This window comes from Drosophila sulfurigaster, chromosome 2R (assembly GCF_023558435.1).
Source record: "Drosophila sulfurigaster albostrigata strain 15112-1811.04 chromosome 2R, ASM2355843v2, whole genome shotgun sequence".
NCBI lineage: Eukaryota > Metazoa > Arthropoda > Insecta > Diptera > Drosophilidae > Drosophila > Drosophila sulfurigaster.
The window spans coordinates 5,483,427-5,495,127 of NC_084882.1; the positions used below are offsets into that span (position 1 = coordinate 5,483,427).

At 41.0% G+C, this 11,701-nt stretch overlaps 1 protein-coding gene across 2 annotated transcripts; it reads left to right on the forward strand.

Moving 5' to 3' along the window:
* The first annotated feature begins 1,134 nt into the window (after positions 1 to 1,134).
* Positions 1,135 to 11,110, forward strand: LOC133837113 (protein Skeletor, isoforms B/C). Of its 2 annotated transcripts, XM_062267774.1 has the most exons (8): positions 1,136 to 1,483; positions 4,267 to 4,770; positions 4,859 to 5,118; positions 6,057 to 6,156; positions 7,150 to 7,944; positions 8,014 to 8,207; positions 8,267 to 8,662; positions 8,793 to 8,930. In XM_062267774.1, exons 1-8 carry the CDS (start codon positions 1,420 to 1,422, stop codon positions 8,832 to 8,834), a joined length of 2,355 nt encoding a protein of 784 aa, XP_062123758.1. In that variant the 5' UTR covers positions 1,136 to 1,419; the 3' UTR covers positions 8,835 to 8,930. The 2 variants fall into 2 exon arrangements, with proteins under 2 accessions (XP_062123757.1, XP_062123758.1); XM_062267773.1 differs by having other exon boundaries at positions 1,135 to 1,483; positions 8,267 to 11,110.
* Positions 11,111 to 11,701: the final 591 nt, after the last annotated feature.

Genomic DNA, 11,701 nt, shown 5'->3' on the forward strand with positions numbered 1-11,701 from the left:
CTTAAGTTGATTTTCTTTTGGATCGCAATAATAACTTTCATGTTAATGAAATTATGCAACCAGCAAAACCAACGGATTATAGTACGAGCAGCAACATAAAATGATAGCTTCAAACAGTTGGCTGACCTTTTGCGAACCCTTTTCACGAGAGAGTTGTATTGTGTAAAGCAGCTGCGGGGCAGACGGCAGCCACGAACCGACCACCAGCAGTAAACTTGGAGATGGAAACTCACGAATTGCCAATACCAAACGCAACAGCAACACCAACACAAACCCTAATGTTAGCCCTAACTTTAACGTTAACGATATTGCTAATGCTATTTCTTCCCATCTCATTGCATCTCATCTCACAATTAAAATTGATAGAGACTTATTATCTAACCCAATACCATAAATGCCTTCATGACGTCCAGTTGTACACAAAATGTATAACGAAAATAAATTGGAACAACTCAAACTCGAAGTCAAAGTCGAAGACGAAGTCGAACTCTAACAAATGATCTGAAAGTCAATGAGCCAAATTGAAATGATTATTGTTGGTTTGAATTTAGCATTTTTTAAGTCAATGTCACGGTGTTTCTAAGAAAGTAGTGTGAATGTGTGCAAGTTTTTGCTTTTTGTTTTGCTTTTGTTATTGCTTTTGCTTTTATTTATTTTATTGCTTTTGTTGACGCAACATAAAAGCTAAGGAAACCATTGCAACAATAAACAAGTTCATAGCGCAAAAGATTATTTGAATAAGCACATAAAAATTGGCAAAATACCAAAAACAAATGCGAAAAAAGATGTGCAAAATTGAGCATAACCAAAAGGCATCGGCCGATCGCCGTTTGAAGTTTTTGAGATGAGGCTTTTGACTGTTGATAATTATTGCCGACGTTGATGAGACGGGGACCACAATAGCATTAATAATAACAGCCATAACAGCAACAACTACGGGGAAAGCAACAACTATGGACAAACAACAACAACAACTACAACTAAGCACTTGGAAGCAACAGCAAAAACCAGCCAGTCGCTATTGCTGTTGCTGTTGCTGTTGCTATCGCTGCCACTGTCGCTGCTGACATCGACAACAACTTCAACAGAGACAACTCGACCCAAAGCGTTGGAATACTTCACTAGCACAGCGCAGACGCAACGTCGTTCAGTGCGGTTTTGGAGTTCGTAGTCTCTGGTCGTGATCGTGCCGTTGTCGGAAAACCAATCCCCCAAACTCCGAGCAATTCGTTCAATAGCGTGTGTGTGAGTGTTTTAGTTATTGTGTGAATGCGAATAAACGTGTGTTAGTATTAGCCTTTGATTGGATTCAATCAACTCGCAGTGAATTGTGCGCAAAGTGCAAGGATCCTCAACCGATATTGCCAAAGAAAAGCAAGAGCATAACCTCAGCTCCATTTGGAGTTTCAGTTAGCAGCCATGCTGACAACAACGAAGGATAAATCATCGCTGCTGCATGTCGCCTTATTGGCCGCATTAAGCTGTAAGTAGATTAAACTCTGATTTATGAAACAATCGTCATGTATTGTAATGCTAATGTAGGTTGGCCAAAAATGAAAAAAAAACAAATACAAACACAAACACAAAAAATATATAGAAAAAAGAAACTAGATTAGTGGTATTCATTTGTATGGTGTAAATAAATGTATCTTTTAATGACCCGGAGGGCGGCGCAGACAATGAGCCAGCTAACGTACGCTAGCACAAAGTAAATATATCATCTCTTGTATGTGTATGCAAAGTAAGCCAAATGAATATTCAACAGTTTGCGGCGACTGTCTGCCCACGTTTTATGATTGGCGCTGACCATTGAACTGGCCAACTAGCCAACTGACTTACTGCCTAACTTACTGATTGACTGACTGACTGACTGACTGAAAGACTAACTGCCAGAGTAACCCACTGCCAACTGAACGGACTGACTGCATTAGCATTGCCTGACAGATTAACATAAATTTATGTGTATGCGTTTCCTTTATACAATTCGGAGACCTCCATCAGGCGATTGCTTCAATGAAAATGTCGACTTTTTTAGCTGTTGCTGTCTGGTGATCCGCTGCTGTGTTGCTCCGGAGCTCTTCTTCTTTATCGCCATCTTCTTTTGAATTTGTGTCTGCATCGAGAAAGTAGGTCTCTAGGTTGAATATTGCTTGTTGGGGCTCGCGAATAATTACACACATGGATCCAGTATCATGAGCTCGCATCACTAGTAAATGCACATATACACATGTATACATACATGTATGTACATATTACGAATATATCTATTGATCGGCCCAATACTGGCCGGACTCAAAATCGCCGACAACCAGTTCCACTTGAGCCCACAGTTTCATATGAAGTTTGGTGATTAGTTGCTTGATCACATCGGCATTCAATTGGCTACCACCAATGCCTACCTAATGGCTCTGTCTAACTCTGGCCCGAGCATCATTAATAAAACACTCCACCGCAGAGTGCTTGCGTTGCTTTTATTTAACTTATAATTACACCTTTGGCATTTTGCATATACTGGTAATTGCTGACTCTGAGTCAGACTCTGAGGCTTTTGTCTTACCTCTATGTTATGTTTTTTTCACTTCTGTAAGTAAATAATTTGGGATTGGACATGACAATCGGCATCTCAATGCTAATCAGGATCGAAATCGTGTTGTCTAATGGGCGTCCAAAACCCAGTGACCTGTTTGATTTATAAGACATGAATATTCGCCAAATTGCACCATTTATTTATTTGTATTAGTTGCTGATATACTTTTTTATATTGCCAAGCGGCACTTAAGTTTGTTTAATTTAACTATTGTCAAGATTTTTGAACTCGCAGACAGGAAAGACTTGTCGGCGTGAGTTTTCAAAATGTAGAGCAACAATTGCCACGGCCACGCTCCTATCGATCAATCGGGTGGGCTGGCTCTACGGAGTAGAGCAGCAGTAAACTCTAATGCCAAGCCTGCAGCCCGTTGTGGCCGCCTCAACTTAGTAGTTCGAGTGTTCATGTTTGTATTTATAGTAGTAGTTTTGTAGTTGGTCTGGTAGAGGCAGTACTGGTAAACTGAAACGTGTTTATAGCCCCTGAAAACCAGACAAACCATAGTAATAAAAAAATTAATTGAATTTTAACAACAAAAAACTGAAACGGCGACAACGATAATTTTGCTGCCTAACTTTGGCAACTTTGGTCAAAGGCAAGATCGAAGGTAAAGATCGAAGCTGAAGATATATTATCAGAGCAAAGCAAGATATATGGTCTATTATGAAGACCTTTCTTGTTATTAATATCATCATCACCATCATCATCATCATCATTATTATTATTATTATTATTATTATTATTATTATTATTATTATTATTATTATTATTATTATTATTATTATTATTATTATTATTATTATTATTATTATTATTATTATTATTATTATTATTATTATTATTATTATTATTATTATTATTATTATTATTATTATTATTATTATTATTATTATTATTATTATTATTACTTTATTAATTTTTATTTGAAATTAGCACATCAAAAACCATTATCTTAGCTTCTTTGAAATTAGCCGTGAATGAGATTTGTTGCTCTGCTTTGTTTACCCAAATGTCAAAATACAAAAGATCTGTGTTATACGCATCACAAACTTTGTTCATATCATACGCTATGGCATTGTTTGAAAAGTTTGTTGTGAAAACTTTATTTGGCATGAAGCGAAAACTTCCTGTACGCTATCAAGTTTATGACTAACATCAATAAACTATAGTCTATTTGATCGTCAACAAAGTGCTATAATTGTCAAAGGTACGCTGCAGGCAGCATTTATATAAAGCTATCTGAATAAATCCCAAAACAAATAATAATGGTCAGCCATGGTTTCGTCTCTTTAATTCGGTTCTCTTGTGTTCTATTTTGTTTAGCTTATTCTTGTTCTTTTCTGTTGTTCTGTCGTATTTTATTTTGCTCTGCTCTTATCTTAGGAGATTAACATTAATTGCCAGGCAAGAATATGACGCGATTGTTGTTACTCAAACTCGAAGCCAAACTGCTGTTAATATGTAAATTTAATGCGAATAATTAAGTGGCTGCTAAGTGGTGCTGGAGAATTGTTTCTTTATTACTTTATTATTTTCATCACAGTGCAGCTCACCTTAGTTCGTGTGAGTTGTACGCAGATACCGCCTCAAGTTTGTTGCCTAAGTCTTTTGTTTTGATTTGTCTAATAGTCGGACATTGTTTTTTTGTTTTCTGATTTTTTTCTCGGTAAAATTATCAGCACTGCAGCTTCATTGTCATGCCGCCTACCCATACTATGGCACAAAGATCGGCGCACTTACACGACTTCACCATGGCGTTTCCGGTGACGTTTATGCCGTCGACTCGCGTACGATTTTCATAAAGAAATTTAATTACGATGGCGAAGCTCCAGCTGCCTACTTCTATGTCGGCAACACAGCACGTCCCAGCAACGAAGGCGCTGCTCGCCTTAGAGACGAAAAGGGCGGAACCGCTGCATTGACGCGCCGTTATCGCAACAAGGACATTACTCTATCGCTGCCTGAAGGCAAGACGCTTCGTGACGTCAAGTGGTTTTCGGTGTGGTGCGATGAGTTTGCAGTCAATTTCGGAGATGTGGCTATACCAAACAGCCTGGACTTTCCACGCCCGCAAAAAATAAGCGCCCTGAGAGGTGTTCATGGCGTTTCCTCTGACAACATTGTCATCGTGGATGCCCAGACTCTATTGGTTCCAAACTTTAGCTACGATGGTGAAGCACCAGGTAAGTATTACAACTAGAGATTTACTGCAAAGAGCAGCGAAATATAGTGAATGTGGTGCAACTTTGGTACCCAATTGATTATTTGCAGATGCTAAGTTCTGGGTAGGTCGTGGTCAGCGTCCGACATCAGATGGCCTAAGAATACCGGACGAGAACGGTAAGGAGAATCCGTTGCGTCGCTACGACCGGAAGACAATTGTATTAACGCTTCCCGAAGATTTGACCATCTTTGATATCGGTCATTTTGGTGTCTGGTGTGAGGCATTCACCGTTGACTTCGGTCATGTGCGTCTGCCTGAAGGTCTCAATGTGCCGCCCTCGCTAAAAATGCTGGGCATAAGTCCACAGGTAAAGAAGCCGATAAATCTAATACTAAGCGAGTTGCAATCCTGATCGCCATACGCACTTGCCAAGCATTTTACGTGTACGAGGATTCTAATAAAAGTTAATAACATTAATATTGAATATTCATATTTATTTGTATGCAACATATTTATCTAATTACGAATACGAATACAAGTACTTTCTGGTTGCTTTCAAAATTCTAGACTCTAAGTATGCATTTCTTTATATAAAATTTTGATTGATACGAATTTGTTCATGTTTAATATACGAGTATAAAATATATGTGCAGCACATTTTTATATACAATACTCAACTGATCCGTTTTCTGTATTTTGTTGACTGATAAACTTTGCTTTCTTCATTAAGAGCAGCGCCTATACAAAATGAAATGAAATTTGTGCAATACCTTTTATTGGGTTATCCCAAGAAATCCCTTCTCCTTTTACCCAAACCCTTAATTAATACAGGCACAGATACAACCACAAATAACACTCACACAATACAACACATACACACATGCATACACTGTGAACATTCTGAAAAAATCCAAAGTCTAGCCTTACTATATTTATTTTGATTACTTTTGACAAACCTTATATATGAGCTAGCCTTTCATCCTTCCTCTCCTTGCCGTTACTTTTATCCTGGAACCAGCCGAAAACATTTTCATTTTGTATATGCTTCAATCTTCTTGAAATGCTAAATTTTTAAGTACATAATTGAAAAGTCGAATTCTACTAAATTTGATACACAAAATTTTTTGGCAAGCGTGAATCGTGATCCTTACCCTTACCCCCTACAACATTCCATATCACACATACAAGTACACTCATCATCACATCATAAATATTCCGCCCGTAAAAACTCCATCCCACGTCCATTCCAAGTCTATCCCAGAGCCTTTCTATCTGCAATACAAAAGCACAATAATTCTATTCCAGTCGAAGCTAAACTGTGAGGTGCTTTATGATGATCTGGCTTTTGAAGTACGCTGGGCCGTGGCCGGTGAGAGCATCGTCGTGCAATTGGTTGCTAAATTGGGTAAGTTTTTAGCGCTAAAAGCGATGCGGAAACGTTTACTACGATCTTGACACTCAAAGAGTCACACAAATTGTAGCAAAAATTGCCGAAAAGTGGTTAAATTAAAGCTTTAAAAAAGTGTCAGACTAATTAAGATTGATTGGCAAATTCGCAAGTTGCAGCGCCTGAAGTGATTGTGACTACGATTGTGTCCAAAAACAGACATGATTACACGATTCATTAAAGTCATTGTGATATTGTCACAAAATCGATGTAGTTTTTATAAATGTAAATTATTAAATTCGGATAAGTAAGTGTTTAAATTGTATAAAATCCAAGAATTATAGTTACATTTTTGAAGACAATTCTATTCCTGATCACGAATTGATTGAAAACCAGCATATTCATCGGATTTATGATGCTTTGACATTTTAGCGAGTACAGTTAATTTAATAAAGGAGTATCACCACGAAGACAACAAAAATCCAGTTAGCGGCAATTCCGAATATACCGATCAGCAACAGCAGCAGCCGCAGCAGCATCGTTAGTAGAATAACAAGTTGCAAAATATGACGACTGGTTTATTGCGCAACCAACATACCGAGGGGTATTTAATGGATATGGATGTAGATGTGGATGCTGCTACTACGACTATTGCTGCGGTTGTCGCTGTTGCCGATAGCAAGCATCTGCATTCAGCATTCTACACACAGTCTTGGAGCTTGCCCATATACGAGTGCGTTTTCTTCTGATGGCACGCGTTAAAAGCTACTGGTCTTATGTTGTATGCTTGAATGTAGACGTTGTTGAGGATGTGGGATGCGAGGGCAATTTGGAACCGCTAAGAATGCCAACAGGAAATTCCTGGTCTTGATTGGCCACCCAATTATGAGCACCTTGTTCGGCGACGAGAAATGGGGCTAACAACTTTCATTGATTGCAATAATCGCAATAGCTTTTGGATTTCTGAAAACTCTGAGCATGAATGCTACTACCCCTGTTGATTCTCCACAGATCCCAACAATTACATGTCCTTTGGCATTTCACCCAATAAAAATATAAGTCAAATGATTGGCGCCGACGTTGCAGTGGCCTGGGTTGATCCTGAAACTGGCAACGGCTTTGCTCAGGATTATTATCTGGAAGGAAAGGCACAATGCTCAGGTGGACGCGGTGCCTGCCCAGATGTCAAAATTTTACCAAACACAAACTCTATTCGGTTGCTTAATGCTGCTATGGTAAATGGCTACTCAATTGTTACCTATCAGCGTTCGCTTGCTGCCACGGATAGTCTGGACTTGCCCATCTCAGTGACTGATGCGGAATCCGCTGTCTGGGCCATTGGACCACTGAATGACTACAGAGAGGTCTCCTTCCATACCTACTACAACAAGCATTTACATCATATTGAATTTGGTCGTCAACCTAAATGGAATTGTCCTTTGCCTGAGGGAGCCAAGTCGGGCATCAATTCCGCCGAACAGGAGGATGAAGTCACCCAAATTCCCCACAGCTTCGCTGGTGGTGCTGGATATCCTCCCGCCGGCCGTCCCTTGAACGTTGAGCCCGACGAGGAGTTTTATGAGAATCGAGCCCAAGCACTTCATCGCACAACTCCCGTACATGCTCCACAAAAACAGCAGGTGGCCGCGCTATCCACACAACATCGCTCAGTGCCTACGCCCAGGCCGGTCAACAGTAAGGATGCCTGGGATATTCCTGCTATTCAGTGCCACGAACCCGAAGATGGCGTCTTCTACGCCCAAATGGGTCCAACAGGAGGCAAGCATGGCTATCCGGCAATAACAGGTGCGTAGACCTTAAGTTGCTCACATCTGCAACTATAACCAACATTATATCGTATTTATGTGCGATCAGGTCACGTTGGGTGGGGCATCTCGTGGTACATTAATGGTTTGCTCATTCCCGAGCTCCATGTAGTGAGAGGCAGGACTTATACATTCGTGGTGGAAGGCGGCAATAATCCTGACATACCCGCCAAGTATCATCCATTCTACATCAGTGACGATCCTGTTGGAGGTTACGAGCATAAGCGAGAGGAAGAAAAAAAGGTAATTCAAAATGGAATTTAATTTCAATATGAATATATCCAACCTTTTTTGATGAGCAGGCCGTTCGCATCTTTGCTGGTGTACATAGATCCAGATCCGGACAGGTCACCCCCACCGGAGTGGGTCGTCTGTGCAACTGGACTCCTGATGTGGAAGGACCACCAGCTGATGATTATCAATCATTTGGCGCGTACCAGCGTACACTTACACTAAAATGCGATGCAGGAGAACCAGGCGTGATCAGCTGGAAGCCGGATAAAAATACGCCGGACACCGTTTACTATCACTGTTTTACGCATCGCTATCTGGGCTGGAAGATTCATGTGCACGACTCGTGCAATGGCATTAGTGGTGGTGATGGTATAGGTGCTGCTTCAGATCGGTACGAGACACGTGAACCGGCGCCCATCCGAGAAGACTACACCGCCGAGTCATCGATACGTCACGAAACCAAGGTCAGCCCCAACGATAATTTTTTATTGAAGCACCAAACCGATTTGATTAAGAATCACAATATGAACGGAACACCGCCTAAACTGAGTTTTGAAATAACAAAATCTTCGGAAATAACCAAATTGATTTCAGATGGCATCCGCGCTGCTGAAGCTCTCGAGGAGAGCCTACTAAGGAACCAGTCCATCGCCTCTGAAGCCGCTGAACCACCGACTCACAATAACGATAAAAGCGGCACTAACAACAACGGTGACATTAGTAACAACAATGTCGCTACAAGAATACCATCTATACCATTGCTGGCACAAACCAGACCCGAGATTTTACATGGTGAAACTCAAACTCATTCGTTGAAATCATCATCATCTCAAACATCCCCATCTTCGTTATCGGTCCATCCAAAACTGCCCATCTTTGCTGCTCCACATTCACCGTCTGTTATTGTCAACTCCCATTTGCATCAACGTCTCAAATATCCGTATATGCACCATGCAAATTTTCCACTGCCTCATGCATACGCACATGCACATCATCACCATCACAATACCCATTTGACCATACACCATCACAATCTTACCAGTAATATTCCAGCCCTGGCACAGAAAACTATTAGCCTCTCGGAGTATCTTCGTCCTCCTCAAAACGCACCGCTGTTCCACCCCGTTAAGCTACCGGGACGTCGACCATATCCTGGACCCCTTAAGAAGGTGCCCGCCTCCCGCCCTCTGCCGGGGCCAGGGTCAGGCACTGGCACCGTGCCGGTGCTATCACAGCAGCATTCTCCAATAGGTGGCATTCTTCCGCAGTCATCGGTAATTGTCAATCATTATCATAAGCCAGTGCATGGACTGCTGAAGCCCTTCCTCAAAGAAAAACATTTCCCCATACAACCGATAGCCGCTTCAGTGCTTCTGTTGGGTCAGCCCACCGAGCTTAACGGAAAAGGTCAGCGCATTAAAGAAGCCATAGATCGTTTTAATGTTAAGGCAAAACCCATTGTTCCCGTCCCAGTCGCAGTCCCATATGTTGACCTCGAACCACAGGGATCTCATAAGAGTACTTCCTTCTTTAATGTAAATGGCAAAGTGGACCAGAAGCCACTCTTAACAATGAGCAACACAACCACGATAACAATACCACTTATCAAACACCAAATACCGGATGAGCCATCACCTCAACAAATTGCCAGCATGCGCCCAGCAATCAATCAGGGCTTTAAACCAGACTCAGTCGTCGTAGAGAGTGGATTTCGTCCAATCGTACGCAACGATGGCACCGGAGTGCAGTTACCGCAAGAGCTGATCGAACAGGTGGCCCATAGGCGCGAAGATCCTGGCACTGAAATCGATGAGGTCATGGAAACAGATACACTTTTCCTTACCACCCAGCAAGGTGGCAGTGAGTCTCAGAGCTTTGAGCCTATTTTTATACCATCGCCACTTGACAGCACCAATGCCACCCGATTGACTACTTCCAATATGCCACAAGCAGTTGTTGATCCAGTTGCTTCTGCATCGCCTTTAAAATTACCCTCCTCGGCACTGACTCACTCACTGCCATCGGCGGCTCAATTGCGTAAACCTTCTCTAGAAGAGCTCTTTCAAGAGAATAGTGATGATGAGGAGACCCTAACTGATGCCGCGGACCAAATGGAAGACGTACTACAAGCTACTAACCCGCCATTTGTGGTTTCAAAGGAGCAAAACTCGGTTGAATTATTCGACGCACATTCAGACTACGACGATTTGGCCAACCTTTTCGCTACCGAGGAAGAAGAGAACCAGCAAGCGCATGCACAGGCACAAGATTCATTAGCTGACGATAATGAAACTGAAACAGATGACAAGATAGCGCAAGCTGCTGAACGCATTGACACATACTATTTACCACCAGATAATCGAAAGATCCCGCATGCCAGCATCCCCAGTGGGGCTGTGTACACTTTCGATGGCAAGTCTGTGGTGGACAGCACTCTTGTTTTGCCACCCAAACTGGATGCACCTGACGTAAGTCTATCACGGCACACAGACTACGGACTTACAGCATCAGAGAAACTTGTTCGCACCACCCCTCAACTTGGTGTTTATCGTGGAGAATTACCAGAGGACTTCCTTTCAACATTGCAGCCGGTGGGCCAGCCAGTGACGGACCGCACAAACGATCATAGGGTTGCCTTTGGTGCAAGCAGTACTTCTGTGCTTCCTGGTGCAGATAGCCCATATGAAACCCAATCGCCCTCATCACCACCATTAACATCATCACTTCGACCCATATCAACCAAGTTGCACTTACTTAAGCCCGATATTAACAAGAATAGCACGTAGAGTTGGGCATACAGGTGTAAAATAGTTTAATTCATTGATTAGGTAAGCATTCTTAACTGCAAGCAGTTACCATTTGAATTTATACTCATAACCATTCAACATACATAAATATACAATAATCAATCCGTATTTAGATATAAGCTTCTCTAATAAAAACTTATTATTTGACGCTTTAAATTTTAGCCAACCAACAATTTTACTTACACGACTAGTTAAGCTATGTTTATGTGTAATTTGCATTATAGTCGTTGCCTATGGAATAAAAATACTATGCATAGAAAATGACCTGTTTATTGCTTTATAACTGTACAATTTTTTAAATTGTTTAAATTCTACATAAAATACTGATACTTCACTTTGCCGATATGAGTGCGGAATAATATTTTTCGCGTGTGAAACAGCTGATTTGGCATCCACACACAATCCCTAAATTTTTTTTTTGTTCTGGGAACTGCGGCTGTTTTTTATAGATGGAGTTGAGTATCTGTGAGGAGCATTTTAATCTTAGTACATATGCCTTTTATGACAACTCACCAAAGGTCCATTTGTTTTTATACTTATTCTATCGAAAAGATTTTTATGATGATTAAAATTATTTAGAAACCTTTTGAAATTAGGCGCCCATATTCTCGTAAGTTTGATTATATTTATATTTTATATTTTGGGATATACCATCATCATTAAAATGTACGTTTTAAGAATATAGCGCATGGTCAC